At 37.4% G+C, this 17278-nt stretch overlaps 1 protein-coding gene across 1 annotated transcript; it reads left to right on the top strand.

Annotated features, from left to right (window-relative positions):
- The first annotated feature begins 9909 nt into the window (after positions 1-9909).
- Positions 9910-14849, top strand: LOC143453463 (uncharacterized). Its single transcript, XM_076954808.1, has 6 exons — positions 9910-10906; positions 11201-11286; positions 12325-12466; positions 13303-13441; positions 13530-13780; positions 14000-14849. The coding sequence occupies exons 1-6, from the start codon at positions 10489-10491 to the stop codon at positions 14305-14307; spliced, it is 1344 nt and encodes a 447-aa protein (XP_076810923.1). The 5' UTR covers positions 9910-10488; the 3' UTR covers positions 14308-14849.
- Positions 14850-17278: the final 2429 nt, after the last annotated feature.

Raw genomic sequence — 17278 nt, 5'->3', positions numbered from 1 at the left:
TCTATTACATATTGCAACCTGATTTGTAACCTGTTCATTTGAATCGTTCTCTGGTAATGTTAAATAAAGATTTGAACCAGAAGAGGTCACAAATTTTAGCATAGCTCGCTTGTGCTTTTTTAATTCTGCTTCTCAACTCTCTTTGGACACGTTTCATTTTCGAGTCTAAATTAACACTTGTATAAATTTAACCACAACCTGTCATTAAAACGTTTACAATTAAACGTCTAAATGCCCAGCACTGGTTCACCTTCCACAGTTTCCTAGATCTGCGGGACCAAATCGTAACAAATTACCTTGTTTACCGCTGCATTTTTTTTAAATTCTCTGCAGCCTCATTTTCCGCAACCTGGCGCAGAACCAGAACCGCCAGCTGGCTGCTATGCCACTGTTAATATCTCGTACAAACTTTACTGGTCAACAAAATGGCTGCATGTTGCAGCCCAAGGCTAAGATCAACTGTAGTATCTGTCGTTCTCGGACGTATTTTTTCGAGCTCCTCAGGTCTGGATGTATATCTTAGCTAATCTCAACGATCAGACAGCCAATTATATAGTTTAAAATCTTTTCAAACAGAACATCTACAACTTTCTCACTGAAAGTTCACGCAGGTTTTAGCAAAAAGATCTTTTTCCAGCTATACCCAAAAGACCGGCAAAATTTGCCGGCTTTTTCTTTTTTCTTAACTCAGGTTCTGGCCCGACCCACATTCTGAAATTTGGTAGAAAGGCTGATTTAACAGTGTAATATTTAGAAAACCTGAGTTTTCTACCTTTGGCCTAGGTTTAAGTACTATGTGAAACCTTCTTAAACCCCACAGCTCTTGGTCTAAATTGCTGCCATTTTTATTTATTCACTGATGACGGCTCCCTGTCCTACCTATAGGAAAACATTTTCGGCATGACCCAGGTTAATCACAAGGACAAAATTTATTCCATCACATTTAAACCCGACGACAACCTAAAAAATATTAAAAATCAGATGATAGCCAAATATTCACTGCACAAGCAAATAATCAGCGCAAATGGTGCTTCTTTTACCATGGGGGGTATTCTTTCCTCCACCCCCACAATCACACTATACCCTTTCCCCCTCGACACCCCAGATGAAGAAATCGTTCACCTCGTCCGCTCCAAAGACTGGGGTATACTGAGAAGATTCAAGTTAGGCTCCCACAAAGCTTTCCCACAGTTCCACAACGAAAAAATCCATATCCAAATTGATAAGCTAAAAGAAGATCTGCTTCCAAAGCAAATTTCCATTAACGGTCAATCAGTATCCACAACTCTTCCGGGAACAACTATCTTGAAGTGTAACATATTGCAAAAATTTCGGTCACCGAATCCAAACCTGTCAATAAAAATGAAAAGCAACCCTCCTCCTCAGGCCATTCAATACTCGCCCAACCCTCCAGCAAAGCCCCTGGTGACAATAGAACAAGGCACCCCCACACCGGATGAAACCCAAACCAACTCCACAAATACTGAAGATCATGACACCGCAACCATCTTAAGTTCTGAGGCCCAAGACCCATTAACTTCAGAGGAATCCAACAACTCGTCTGATTTTCAGACCGTCTCTTCTCTGGACACCTCTGAGGCTGAAAGGATTTCAAGGGAAACGTTCCCCCATACACCTTCCAGCAACCCCAAAGAAAGGAACAAATAAGACCGAACTTGGGATTAAACCCGAAGGCAAGCGACTTTCAACAATCTGTATTGTACTAAATCCGATGGCTACATTCCAAATCAATGGACAATTAATTCTCTAACCCTAGCTACCATAAACTGTAATGGTCTTACCAAATCCCTTCATAACATTTCCCTTTCATCCAAAAATACTACATTGACGTACTGACAATCCAGGAAGCTCACAGAATCTACGCAAAACAACTCTAAATCTGGCAGTTTATACCAACGCCAAGTTTACCAAGTTCTATTTTTCCGCCCATTAAAATGGACCTGCTTTCAGCAATGGGGTTTCCCACAAACCATATTTCTGCTGAAGTAAACATCTCCCCATTCCAAATGCATATTTCTTACTCTAGGGTAAGAAAGGCATACTTTCTGCCATTCGAATGGGAAAATGTTACCGCATTTTAGTTTAATAACGAAAAAGCTCAGTTTGCACGCGCTACATGTGTGTGCGGGCGGAATGATTCATTGATTGTGCTGTGCAGTCGCGCGCATTGATTCACTCACCAACCACGTGCTTGAGATTCGTAAATAAGGAAGCAGTAGACCAGTGATTATAAAACTTTTTAGGTTTTGTTCACACCTAGCACCCATCTCCAGATTTCATTCACCCTTGTCCCATGATATGATAAAAATATACCGTCTTTCCTCTATAGTGTTGCTAATCTACAATTTCTCGAGTCCAGAGTAATAAAGCTACATAAGCACAAAGCACAGTCACCAAATTTTTGTACTTTCACACTCAGCGCAAACCAACTTCACTATTACAGAAAGCAAAAAAAACAAAAACAAACAGTTGAGTAGTCTGCTGCATATTGTTTACTAGTGACTAGGATGCTCCTGAACTTTTGCAACTATTTTTTCAAATCGTGGATGAATCAGTCCTTCTACCGCCACTCTCATCGATGAGTTCACACATTTCAGTGCATTTCTGTTTTTAGTTTCAGTTCGAATAGGCATGAGCACCAGTTCCTGCAAGGCTTTTGAAGCAATCGTCTTACAGTCTTATTCTCAGGGTATTCGAGCAAGCTGACCCAACAATCGCTATCATAGGGATGTGTTTTGAAAAACGGGTTTTGAGAAAAATCTTTGTCTAAATCCAACAGTGTCTCCATCACATCTCCCCAAGGTTTGCTGGGGACAAATGATCAGCAATAAAAAGATTCATTATCCACTTTTTCTTTTCCAAATGTTGATGCAGTTTTGGTGGGAAATGTACTTAAAAACGTAATTGCTCCACTTGCAATAAACTCCATTCTAGCCTACCAACAATGTGGAATCCCCGAAAGTTCACTAGAGACCATCCTGCTCAATATCCAAGCTGCACTAGAAAAGGGGGACCGGATAAAACCTTAACACGACCCAATCCACGATCGTCCATGGACGGTTACTGAAATAGGCTTAAATCCGTTGGTTTGCAACAAAGCGTCCATGTGTCGGCTTTACGGTAAGTAAAGAAGTGGTTTCGAGATCATCGATGGACCCTTGAAAACGGTCGGTTTTTTCGTATGCGTCAAAGGACAGTTTTGGGGTAGGCTTAAACAGTGAATACGATGAAACTTATGAATATTAGTGTAGGCTATTTAAATTTTTATGTGCTAATGGCAAATTTTTTCGTGGCACTTGGGCTAAATGGATGTTTCAGCATATAAAACATGAATGGCAACAAGACAGTTTGAGTTGTGGCCCACTTGGTTTAAAAATGAAATTACCAAATTTGTGAAGATTAAGTAGGCTATGTAATCACTATTTCAAACTATTTGGCATCACAATGTACAATTGTGTTTTTTCCTAAAATCAAATTGGATTTTAATCAATTGTGAAAAATTGCTTATGTATCTATAAGTGGCATATTCCGGGAGCTCGAAGAATGCTTAACGAAAGTTCTGGCGATCGACTTCGATACTGATAGCGAGTCCTGCATGGATTATCACATGGACTTCGGTAATTTACTGCTTGGGTTTTTAATTAGAACTGCAGTATTTGTAGCATTTCACCATGGTCTCTTTTAAACAAATGAGAACTCTACTTTGCCACTTTGTGAGAGAAGCTAGAGACATTTGACATCACCTCCTTTATGTTCCTGTTTATTGATGATGGTCCCTTTAACTCCCTGTCTAATAACATCTTGGGAATAATCCAACTTCAACGAAAAGATCTTTTCCATTACTTTCAAGGCTGACGATGACACTAAAAATGCTATCAAACGAATGTTAAAAATATACTCCCAACGAAAACCTATACAGACCAAAATTGATACTGTCCTCCAAATGTGGGTGTCGGAACCCACCCCAACCGTAACAATCACTCTTTTCTGATGGGGTTGATTCAACCCTCTGTCGATTCAAATTTGGATCGCATAAGGCTTTTCTTCCCAAAATGAGTACCTACATATAGAAATTCACCAACTAAAAGAAAAGCTTCTACCCAAGCAAATCATCATCAACGACATACCCGTAACTATGCCAGGCAACACAATTCTGAAATGTGCATACTGTTAAAACTTCGGACACAAATTGCAAACATGCAAAAGCTAAAATTGAAATAGAAAATACTTACTTAGCTGCTATATAAATTACACCGGAGTTGTCTGTACAAAGTATTTTTACTTTTTGTTACTTTTTTTCCCAAACAAATATTTAGGCGTAAATCTTGTTTTCAACTTTTACTTGGAGCACGGTACTGCTGAACCAAATATTTTCATAGATCTACCTTTTTGGAAATTGTATCACCCCTCCTTCAAGAAAGTTTCAATAACTGCTACTTCAGCTCCAAATTTATAGAATCACAACGCTCTGCAATCATCCGCCTTATCCCTAAATCTTGAAATGAAAAGCTGGAGACCAATATCCATTCTCAACATGGATTACAAAATACTCAGTATTTTGGATACTCAACATTCAAGCCGCCCTGGAACAAGAACAAGATGGACTTGCCATTTTAAAACTGGACTTTACAAAAGCCTTTGATAAAGAAAATCACACCTTCTTTCTTAGACTTCTTCACCAAATGAAATTACCACCCATGACCCACCTTGATAAAATGCATCAACATAATTTATGATAGCCCTCTTGCCTCTTTACATTAGAGTGTTTTGTTTTACCTGTCCCTAGATTCTTTCCAGCAAATGAATAGTACATTGTCTATCACTGTTGAAATACTTGCATAAAATTACCAAGAGCTTGTGGCACATGATGATCGGTAGCACACCGAAGTGTTTTACAAAAAAACTTTTACATTACCGGTAGTCCTGTTGGCATGCCTTTTTTCCAGGAAAATTGATTTAGTTCAGTACAACTTTAACTCATCATTCTGTGAGCAATTGTTTTATGTGAGGCACTTGCCTTTTTATAAGGCCGTTGAAAAGTCACAACACGCATGAAGTTTGTATTGTTAGTATCAAATGCTGAATTTAGTAAAATAAGAATATTATACTACTCTGATATGGGCAAAACTAAACAAAGATTTCATTTAATACAGGAATAAAAACATTGCTAATCAAAATAATTATATACATTCACACTAGCATCGGTGTTGTCAAAGAGTTATTTGCACAGCCAAAACAAAGAAATTGGTAGCATAGCATACCAGTGATAATAAAATAAGTTATCACCTATAAATTTCGAAGACAAAATACTTTCATTTTTCATCTTTAACTTTAGTAATAAGATTGGTTACTCTCATACGTGGCCCATGTCCGTTTTAAAGCTATACAGAAAATTAAAAATTAACAGCAATGGCAAGATTAAAAAATGCTTCATTTCCTGGGTGTTTTGGAACAGCAGGTGGTGGTGGTGTCGAATGTTGTTATTATACAAGTGCATAATTGCACACCGTAACTATACCTTACACGAGTGCCAGAGACACTTGAAGTACACATGAGGAATTTTTTTTACCACCGTCTAAAATACATGTTTCGCTAAAGATAAAGTTACAAAATTCGTCAGTCTTGGACACCTATAGGGTACGGCAAACGTGAACTTGCAGTGGCTTCAATGGTGTTGTCTTGCATAAAGCAGGACGCTAGAACTACATATTCCAAATGGAGTTAGTCAACATACGGGGCTCTGCATAGGCCTATAGCCCACGTGATATCCTTTTTTTAATGATAACAGTTCTGCCTACAGATAGGTCTAATCTAGGGCTGGCATTTAGCACTACAGGCTTACCAGCAGACCTGTACTGCACCGTCACTGAAATGTTTGCAACTTGGCGAAGCCTAGAAGGGTCAGAATCTTGAATATTACGTCTAAGATGATTGCATTGTAGTGATTGTCAGCGTTCCGGCCTGCTAATTATGGTCGTTTCAAGCAAGATCTTGTGTTCGTCCTTTGGTTGTGCACTATTAGACCCAATAATTGAGTTAGCAGCTACTGTAAGTGCGAAAATGCACCTAAAGCTGTCAAGTCTAAAGTGCGTCATCAATGTTCATAGAAAACAATATTGGGTGCTTCCATGCCAAACTTTGCAGTTTGGGCAACTATCTCATCAGCTGTCCATGGTGGAATGCGTGGCAACTACACCCGAACGCTTTACATGTTGACATTACCTCTTGAAAACGGAGTCCACAGTTTCTGCATTTTGCCTACTTTGTGGCAAAGTTCACCCAAATTTTACAGATTCTGCACCTCGTCATTCCAATACTGGCCATCTTGCACCCTTAATATCTCGTCCAAACTTTACTGTTCAACAAAATGGCCGCATATTGCAGCCCAAGGCATCGGGAGTTTCTTGAGGCATATGAATTTTGGAAAGCTATATGAAATGGTCCACCGGCAACTCTTATCTCTTAATTTTTCCGGCTGTACCTTTGTTAACAAAAGTCAGCTTGATCGTCTGTCTTGTTCGCTAAACTACTTGGCATTTGGACCACCCTGAACTAGATCAGCCGGCGGCAAACTTATCCAGCAAACACAAAGGCACTCAAACAAAACCTTGCTAGTTTAAATGCGTTATGGTTTTAGCCAACAAATCTACATACTTTTTTAGTTTTTATAACTATACATTAATTTGAAATAACATTGTTTTGATAAGGAAACAGCCATTTTTATTTGACTTGTAACTCGTTCAGACTACTATGGTGATTCAGGTTCAATGTAACGATGGTAATAGCATCCAATCTGATTTAAAGCATGATAGGTATGATATAAAAAGAAATAATCACATATTCCAAATTCAATCAAAACCAGGGACTTATGTCAGGTTTATATCTACAACACAACGCAAAATTTTCCATTTGTCGTCCGTTTCTCTATGTTAGTTACCTTCATACGGATGTAGGCTACTTTATGTTAATGCAAATTGTTAGTAGCCTATGCGTAATTTCACTTCACTACTTTTATCCTGAACCGCCTCAGAAATGGAGTAGGTCGTTTTGGCGAATGCATGCACCGCTGGGGCCTTAAAACATCATCATGCATTTGCGGTGCAGAATCACAAACAGCAGAACATATCCTCTTCGACTGCCGTGTCCTGCACCCACCCATAGGCCAAGACGACCTAAAGACCCCTGACGAGGAAGGGAAGAGATGGCTGCAATTGGTAGCCGAATATGCTTGAGCCGACCTCATACGAAAGAAGACTACTTTTATGTTAACTGAGATTAAACTTTCGGTGGCAGAGTTGGTATGAGATCTGACTAACTATAGAGATAGGATTTCTTTTGGTTTAATATCGTGAGATTACGATATTAAATTTTCATATTAAAGAAATTTTTTTGGAAGCGACTGTGTGGTTTCGGGGATGGCATATATCCTCCTTCAAAGCAAATTTGGAATGAAAATTTACTTCACAATAACGTTGATAACATTGTCTGACAAACTGCTGGTGAACCCTATATATTTCATCTCTTAACAGCAATACCTACGTTTCTGCGTATTTTGATCCAACGTCGTTTGCCAAACGACGCAAAATGGCGGTGGCAAACAGCGGTCAAACATACCGTAGCAACTTGCATTCATTGTACTGATAAAAAACCCGAAAAGGGTTTAACGATTTCTTTTAGTTTTTTTTTACGCAACAGGGAGTCTACAAAATCTAACAAATACATAGTCTTAACTCTAAAGAAACAATGAATCTTACACGCATTTAATTGGTTTGGAAGGCTCTTCGGTTGTGTGGAGATAGAAACAATGGTACCTCGCCAAGACATGGTCAATGAGAAATAACGCCTAATTAACTATTGTGCCAAATAGTTAATTTTTAACTGTCCGCAAAAGCCGTGCTCCTCGAAATGGAAACTTTTATAAACTAAACGGCAAGGAACTACTCGCCAAACGTGCAAATGACAATAAATTTAATTTGCTTATAATTTATTGGTTGTTTTATAGTTTAAAACTTATTTTCTAGGGATGGGCCGATACGAACCCAAACACAAATAAATTCGCCGAATATCACCTTTATGGAAGATTCTGGCGAACTCGAATAGCAACAATGGCGAACCCGAATACAATATTACTTATATAAATTTACTGACTTTCATAAGAAATTATGTTCTAGTTTCCCGACAATGCTAAACTGGAGTCAGCAGTTCTTACAATTAAGGTCGTTTTTCTAACGATTTTGCTTTTTCGATCGTTTTTTAAACACTATTTTTCGAAAGAAAACGATTTGCTTATCGATTACGTCATTTCAGAAGCAACATTTGACAACTTTTGGAGGAAATTTAATTTGTTCGTTTCTAATACGAATAGATTCGGGATTCGTTCGTGTCGACATTCATGATAGTCTTACTAACGACACATCCCTATTATTTTTCAAAGTTTGGCATTAACCGAAGTTAAGACCTTGACCAAATCTTCTTTCTAACCTAAATCTAATATCGATTAAACCCTAATTAAACATTCCTGGCTGTAAACCTTTTGCATATTCATTATTTTAACCTAATCGCCTATCATCAAATGCAAGGCACAACTGGTGACAAACAAACTAACATTGTTATGCTAGGCAAGACAATGAAGTTCTGTTTTTCACCAGCCGTGCCTTGCATTTGATGATGATTGTGCCCACTGGCACCCATTGTACAAACCAGTGATTCCCAAACTGTGTGCCGCCACAGATTCTCAGGTGTGCCACGAATCTTTTTGGAATTTTGGAGAAGAACTGTATAAATATTTAAAATAAGGCATGCAGACAAGCATATGCGACTTAAAAGCTTTCGAGCTGCTTCAATAGCTGAGAAATAAGCACATGTGACGATAAAACCAATTATGGCATTGTCGATAGAGTAGGGTAATTTTTTAAATCAACATTTCTTCTCTTGTAAGTGTGCCGCGAGCGTTTTCTAATTTTTCTAGTGTGCCACAAGCTGAAAAAGTTTGGGAACCACTGGTATAAACCAATCGACTAACTTAAATTACGGGCTGCGCGGTCTACTTACAGTGAAACAGTCACTTCCTAAGATTTATTCCTACTAAAAATTCCAACTCCTAAGTCACTTTTAAAAATATTAACCCAACCAAAATAAATTTTCTGCTGGTTATACCAGTTTGAAATTGTATACTAAACGGAAGTGACGAACGATGTGCGTTATAGAGCGGCCGTCGGCTAGTGACTTTACTGACAGTATTTATGTATTAATATTATGTAATATAAAATATTATATACAGGCATGACAAAACTGCAAACATTCGGGGTCTTAAAAGACTGAGCACTTGTACTTGACTTTTACGTTTTGAAAGGATAACGTTTATGATATAATTTTTCGCGTTGCAGACAAAGACACAATTGTGCGTCAGGGAGAAGGGTGCAACTAAGTGAAGTAATACCTTTAGCCGTGTTATTACAACTGAACACTAAAACATTATCACAAATGTGTTATTTTGTGGTTTAGGTGGCGTTTATGATGATTTTGGAGTTTAGTGCATACCTGTCATTCTTGATTTTTCTAGAGGTGCCAATACTCGATAGTCTGCAGCTTCAACTATCGCTTTACCACGTTTGTATGGTAATTGGTACATCATGGATTTCGACGGGATTTTGAGTGTTATCTATAAAATTACGGGTGACAAGCTCGTCAGCAAATCCTCTGCGTGAGAGCATTCTGAACTCGTAAATTACGGAAACGTATGTGCCTGAACATCACGTTGCTTTGTTGCCCACGTGCTTTAGTTTTACAAAAGAAACAAACAAGCGAATTGTGATGAGCGAGGTGCGAAATCAAAAGCGATAGCCTTTTTTCCCAGGTTCCAACCAATTTCTGTGTTTTATTTTTACAATGAGCTGTGTGATAACCTCGCGGTGATGCATTGTTGTAAATGTATTGTATTCTAACGTATGGTGCTTTGGTTTAGCGAAACGTGTCATTCAATTAATTCGTGGAGTGTTAAAGTTACGCAGTTCAACTACTATGTTAAGTGATACAGGAATGTTATTTGGTATTTTCGCATGAAAAATTTAAGAATTCAAAGCTTTTTAACGACAGAAAGTTCTTTAAAAATAAGTTTAGATGGATGATTAACAACGTACAGTAACTTGGTTAACGGCAGCTATAGTAGTCTTTGTTAAGGGTGTGTTGTTATCCATAATATTTCAGCCGTAACATTTGCAACAACTGCGTGTACCCATATTTAGAAAACAGTATAGGTTAGGTGTGCATATTTCATGCATTAGTTTGTTATTACATCAAACTAATTAAGTTTTCATTACTATCATTACTAACAGGCTTCAGGGTGGTTGACTTTGGGGCACTACTTAACAGTTCAGTGGCAATATCAAGCCATATAACCTTTTAAAATTTCGTTCCTGTTGTAGTGGTTAAATTCAAATTTGTTACAAAACTCATTTTCCGTTGAAAATGAACGAACTAAAATATCCTGAAAGTCGTCCCTGCAGCTTTAATCAGTTGCAATGCCAAGAATATGGTAATAGTGATACCCCGAGTTCCATTAGTGACCAGGGCGCCGTTCTGATTAATCATTCTCATATGAACTATCAAAGTTCTCAACAAGTCGCGGCGAGTAGTATGCAGTACGAAATGCACCCATATGGAGATCAAAAGCTAAATGCTGATGCTTGTTCGTTCCTAACTGAGATGGAACATAATGACCTTTCATTTTTTACGTCTGATCCCCGTTCCATTAATGGGGAAAATGTAACGTTTGAAGCTTATGCTGGCAATGAAAGCAGCCAGTTTGAAAATAAGAGTCAAGATAGCCCACATACATTAGAAGAACTTCGTTGGCGCGATTATTTTCGCAATATTCCTGCACGCGGTGAGAAAACTCTTTTGTTTTATAAAAAATGATTTCCAAAATTGAAAATAAATTGGTGTATGTAACAGCAAAGATAAGCTCAACACAGGTTTTCTAAAATTTTTCACTGCTTTATCATACTTAATGTTATGTCGGCTAACTTTTTGCAAATATGAACAGAGTTGTATAAATCTTATATCGCCGGATATAATGGTAATGCTGTTAATGGTCATTCAGCAATGCTTTTTAGTCATCGAATATTCAGTAAATATCAAGCAGGAGTTTTAACGAGACTTTTTATCTGTTGTATAACAGCTCAAATCGCGATCATCCCTTGCAAAGTATGTGGTGACAAATCATCGGGAATTCATTATGGAGTATTTGCGTGTGAAGGATGTAAAGTGAGTATGCAAACTCGTTTTGTCATTTCTTTCTGAAGTTATGCTACAGAAATATTCATTGGCGATACACCACAGTTCGCTAGTGATAATGTGCACGAATTGCAATTTCATTTGACGACCCATTTATGTTAAGAGACATTTTTTTGTTTATGAAACTGGTGTGGACAGAATCATTAAATTTTTTACAGTCAAATATTGTTTGATAAAAATATGTTTCAACCATACCAAATTATATACCCGAGTTCATTTGATCAATGTTTTAAAAAAGCACAAACACCTTGTTCTTGGTTACACTTTATGTGTGATAACGCCTTGGTCGATGTTTTTCAGTTGGCTTATAGTTGCCTGTTTTCTAAAGACGAGAAGGTTTAGTAATAAACCAAGTAATGTCCCGCCAGGTTTCACATCTGCTAGAAGTCTTATCTGCGTCCTGTTAACCCAGTGGCCTATTTTAGCAAGTCACCGTTCACGTTATATTCAAACTGCGTACGTCTTTGATTTTGCTAAATGCCGCTGTTCCGTTGGATACCCCCGCTACGACTATTCATTACGACAAAGCGTGACATACACATGTTCACATATCACATATTTTTTACATGTTGCTTTTTATAAGTACCATAAACTTTGTTAAGAGTGCAATCTCTTTTGCATTAAGGCCTGCTTTTCCACAAACATAAAGATGTATACATCTCTGTCAAAGGGGTTTCCAGCTGCGAAGTTTTTAAGTTACACTTCCCTAATGCAAAATTGTTAGCGCAATTTATTCTTTTACACATCCGGAAAGTGCATGACAAAAATCGGTACGCTATAACATAAACTTCAGTTTGTGTCTATTTTGTCGATCACGCAATTGTATTACGAATTGTAATATTGTTTTTGTCGAATTCGTCATTTGGGCCGCAGCATTAGATTTAGTGTTACGTGTGACGCGGTGGCAGCTTGCCGAATCAGGTGTCTTTCAAAAATTCATTCAGTGAAATATGTTGAAATTACACTTTTTGCCTACATTATTATCTATGATGATACTGTGCTTTAAAGGGTTTCTTTCGACGAAACCAAGAAAGCTTCCACACGTTCTGCTGCTCAAAAGAAGAAGATTGTGAAATTGATCGCACCAACAGAAATCGATGTCAATATTGTCGTCTGTTAAAGTGTTTTGATGTCGGCATGTCCAGAGATGGTAAGCTTACGTTTATGAATTTTTAAAAAATCTATACAATGTTTTTTGTTTTTACAATGAGGAACGTACAGATTTAGTGCTTCATTTGCTACATAATACTACATAAATGTATAATGCATTCTGGACATGCCGGATAATAATTATACCGAAGCTTATACGGTAACTGATTTATATACTGAGATTGCAAGTTTATCAGGAACGCAGTCACCGAAGCCGTTCCTTCGTTAGGTGGTTGGTGATTGCGGTAACAACAACGTTACCGGTTTTTTGGTAACACGGTCCACCCAAAATTAGGTCTTCACTGTTTCGGTCTCTTTTAAAAGTTGTTTCTAAATAATATGAGATATTGGATTAACTTCGGTAGACCTCTACTTATCTTATCTCCTGAAGTAAAATTAGTAACCTTGTTTCATGTTCGTATTTAATTCTAAAGTGTAATTGTCTCGCCGAAATTATACACCCGATATCAGGATGTTGTTTGCACTGTCGCACCTTTGGAGCGATAAAATGCCGTATTTCTTGTTGTCAGTTGCGCTTAATTGTGCAGTTCTTTAAGTTTATTATATGCCGCTGTACTTAACACCATTTGGTGTGTTTACCTTTTGTCTTTACAGGAGCGTTTCAGTTAAAAGACAGCTGTACACAGTACCGTGTTTTATTTGTGCTAAGAATTAGCAGTTTGCTATTAGCTCAGATTCCGTCTTTGAACTCATTTCCTAATAGTAAATTTTTTACCCTGTAGGCTTTTTATTTTGTATTATTTCGTATTTCTGATTACAACAATGGGATTCCTTGTTGCAGTCCTTGATATTTTATTAAAACTAAATATATTTCAGCTGTGAAGTTTGGACGAATGTCTAAGGAACAACGTAGCAATCTTTACGAAGAATTTCTAAAGCAGCAAAAAATAATAGCAGGCAACTCACAGCCTGAACCTCATTTCTACGAACAGTCGAACTCGGGAATGCTCGGCCCGTGCGTATTTTTTAATTTTAGTTTACATGGCTAATCTGACTTGTAAATGTCAGTTTCGTGCTAACCGTTATATGCTTTGTATGATTAGAGCTTGCAGTGCAAATGTCCTACCGACCTCTTCGTCATCACATTCAATGGTAGCAAATCCTGCATTTTATAACAACTCTTCAGTTGATGGCACCCCTTCATCAGTAGTTAAACTGGAAGTGCCAGAAGTGCATTTTCCGAATTTTTCTCAGGTTTCAATGCCCGAATTTCAAAATTTGCCAAATATCAAAGATGCGTTTTTCGATTCTCAACAGTCTGGTTGCAGAGATTTTTTTTCTTTTCCCGATAACGGTGAGGTTTTTGCATGGATTTGGATTAGTTGTCAGCCCAAGTTTTATAATATATGATTAAGTTTGTGATTCGGTTCGATATGAGCGATTTAGAGTTATTTGAAATGTAATTCGCATTTCAAATAACATTAAACGCAAGCAATCGTGTAGTATCTGAATATGGCAACATACTTAGCCAATAACTTGAAAGCGTTCTAAAACATTGTGATATTTTTTTTAGCTGCCAATGTTTTCTCCAAGAGTGAAATGACTTCGGCGGCTTCATGGCATGAAGGTAGCTCAGCTCATTCAGCTGCTACCCTGGATACTGCTGACGGGAATAAACTTCATGGAATAGCAACCTTTGATCGAGCAAACGTAAGCTCTTCTACTGAAGTTTTTGATGCGGTGGACACATCTTTGTCATCGAATGTTTACACTAATGTGAGCATAAATTCATCTGAGAACGGTTATGGTCACGTACTCTCGCATGATTCAAATGCATTGGGCATATATGATCATGAAATGTTGGGAGGTTTTCATTCTTGAAGTTTTAGCAAGACTGGTTTACCGTGTAAATTTGGAGGGGTCCATTTTTCTTTATCTAACGCTACTAATATTTCAGTATTCCTAGCGAATGAAAAGATTTACTTATTTGAGCATGCATGAGTTTGCTATAAGCGCTCATGTTGAAAATCTAGTGTTAAAAACATCTTTGTAAAAATTTTGAATAAACTGCAGTTTCAATGCACCGTGAAGCTTCTTCCACTTCCAACTAATAATCACATTTTCCTCCACTGTGACACTTTGCTAACATTGTGTAAAGTGAACGCACTGCATATACTAGCTAATGCATCTTCTTTGTTAATTTCTAAAATTCTCATCAATCCTCACCCAACCACTTTTGCATCGCCAGATGCATTCTGTATCTTTTCAGTTTTGGAAAGATTTTCATTTTATTGACGTTTCTAAGGACTCTAAATGTGCGTTCTGCAATAACTTTACTTTTCTGGTACTTCAAACACTTGCTTGTTTTTGATTTCGAATATGTTTACTAGGTTAAGGGTAGTGGGGGGGTGGGGGGGTGGGGGGGTGGGGGGGGGGGTGTTCAGTCGGTTCTTAGAATTTTAATGACCTCCGCAAACCGGTTGTTAACAAGCGTATGTATAGGCCTATGTGCATATCGGCTCTGGATCAATATGGCATGCTGCTAGTGAGAGAACCGGATGTTTAAATATTTGAATCCTGCCACTAGTTAAGAGGCATTTTGCATATATTCCAAATTTTGGTTTAAAGCAATCGTTTTTTTCAGTATAGGGTCATCTTGTAGTGTACTGAATTTTGAAAGAATGTGCTGTGGAATATGGAAGACGATTTTATTGTGTTAAACGTATAACTTCCGTTTTGTACGGTATTCCATATTGTACGGTAAATGATAGTATTGTTTGATACTGTTTTCAAGTCTTCGCTATAAATGGCACTAAACATTTACTTCATTGTGTGTGCATGCGTATGTCATCGTATTTTTGCAAACCAACATTTTCATATAAGTGCTGTTTAGTTATTGTGTAGCTTCACTATTCTGAAGACTATTCTGGGACTACAGGCTTCACTATTCTGGGACTATAGGCCATGTAAACTGCACTATTAATTCTGTCAGTTTTGCCTACCTCTTTTGCCGAAATCTCTTTAAACGTGCAGGCAATGAAAGATTTGTCTTTTTCGGCGAATGCAATCTATCTTGGTTGACGCTGACAACAAAAAATGATGTTAGAAAATGTCGTGGTGTTGCAGACAATTATGTCATTTCGGACCAACACAATAAATAAAATGCTAATTGTTTTTGTTGCAATTATTAACTACAAAGTGAATAGGTACCCAATAACAAAGCAGGTGTAGTTATCTAACTTTATATTTAAAACATTACCTTATAACTTTAGTTATAAGTGATGTCATTAATATCATCCCGAACAAAAAGTGAAATGCCTTGTACAGTATACACTACTATACAGTATCATTGTTGTGGTAATACGCACAGAAACTATAGGCTACTATATAACTATACGCAAATATAGACGATTATAAGATGGACTTAACAATAGTCACGTAATCAAAACGAATAAATGCAAATAAAACTTAAACAATAGGTTAAAATTAAATTATACTTGTTCAGATATAATTAATTTTAGGATTTTTTGGTTATTTTAGTTCACATAAAAATGTTTTTGTTAATTGTAAAACTTGCCTTAAATGTTTTCGGTGATATCAGACAGGTCACGCTCCGATTGTTTGGTCATGCTTTTTCTAAATCATTACAACAGTTTCGAACTTTGAAGTAAATAAAAACTGGATCGCTTTCTTTCACGATTTCTCGTTGGAAACTGCCGTACTTTCCAGTAAGGACCTTGTGAAAGGGCAGTAAGTATCAAAAGTATTTTATATTGAAACGGTTTTTTAACTTATTTGCCCTTGGCCTACTGATATGTGAACAGTGAAATGTTTGATATTGCTGAAGATGTGTAAGCCATATACAGATTAGGACAGGGTTACCATATTTTCGTGGCGTAAAATCCGGACACTATTTAATGCCCACTAGCGGTTTTTAAAATGAGTTATGAACACATTGTCTGTCAATATGACGTCACACTAGCAATGCTTTGCCTATCCATTGTATACCGGAGTGGATTTTTGAGCATAGTGTTGTGAATTCACTAGGCTATTGGGCCATCTCTGATTTGACCTCTGGTGATCTCTAGACTAGGGTTACTATATTTGATAATGCGCAATCCATAACAAATTTACCTCAGTTGCATTGACCAACTTTAGAATATTACCAAAGTATGTTACCGCTATTGCTTTTTTGTGAAAGAAGGATAAACACGAAACTATATACAAACAGCAAAGAAATGTTGCATTGCAATACACGAATGCAAGTTCTCTTCTAAACAGTAACATTTATGAAAACGAAAATTAGCATAGAATTTTTTACCAAATACGCTCCAAGGTAATTACAAGTAATGAACGTATAAACAATACTCTACTCTCCCTCATACCAATTGTACTTTTCCGAAGATCTGATTTTTTCAACAAGGTCTTGTTGGACTTCAAAAACACACAAAATTCCCCACAAGACATGCTTTTGAAGTTGTTCTGAAGTGTTAATATTCCTTTCATTGTCTCCACGGTCATCTTATTTCTATTTTTTGCCCACTGACTTAGCATCAGTGAAAACACCCGCTAAACATTTGCATTATGTGCCGCTATAGCAAAAAAAAACTGGGCAACCCCAAGTAATTCTGAGTGACATTCAGCGTTTTTTGACTTTTGAAAATACCTGCACCATTTTTTATGTGCTGGCAGTGCAGTAAATTCTTCATCACTGATGCAACATTCCATAAAAGACTTCAAATTGCAAACTTGGTCAAAACATTTTGCATCATCCACAAGTATTCCTTTGCTTATCAGATGTTTAAACAAACTTCAACGGCATCCCAACTTGGTGTCTCCCTCAAGGAAATCC

The sequence above is a fragment of the Clavelina lepadiformis genome, chromosome 4, assembly GCF_947623445.1.
Source record: "Clavelina lepadiformis chromosome 4, kaClaLepa1.1, whole genome shotgun sequence".
Classification (NCBI taxonomy): Eukaryota; Metazoa; Chordata; class Ascidiacea; order Aplousobranchia; family Clavelinidae; genus Clavelina; species Clavelina lepadiformis.
This window is presented reverse-complemented; position numbering and strand designations above follow the sequence as displayed.

Excerpts from the sequence above, each read along its gene's own strand:
- LOC143453463 (XM_076954808.1), top strand. The coding sequence starts at position 10,489 with ATGAACGAACTAAAATATCCTGAAAGTCGTCCCTGCAGCTTTAATCAG. Across the intron at positions 10,907-11,200 it reads TCGCAATATTCCTGCACGCG|CTCAAATCGCGATCATCCCT; the intron begins GTGAGAAAACTC and ends GTTGTATAACAG. Across the intron at positions 11,287-12,324 it reads TTGCGTGTGAAGGATGTAAA|GGTTTCTTTCGACGAAACCA; the intron begins GTGAGTATGCAA and ends TGTGCTTTAAAG.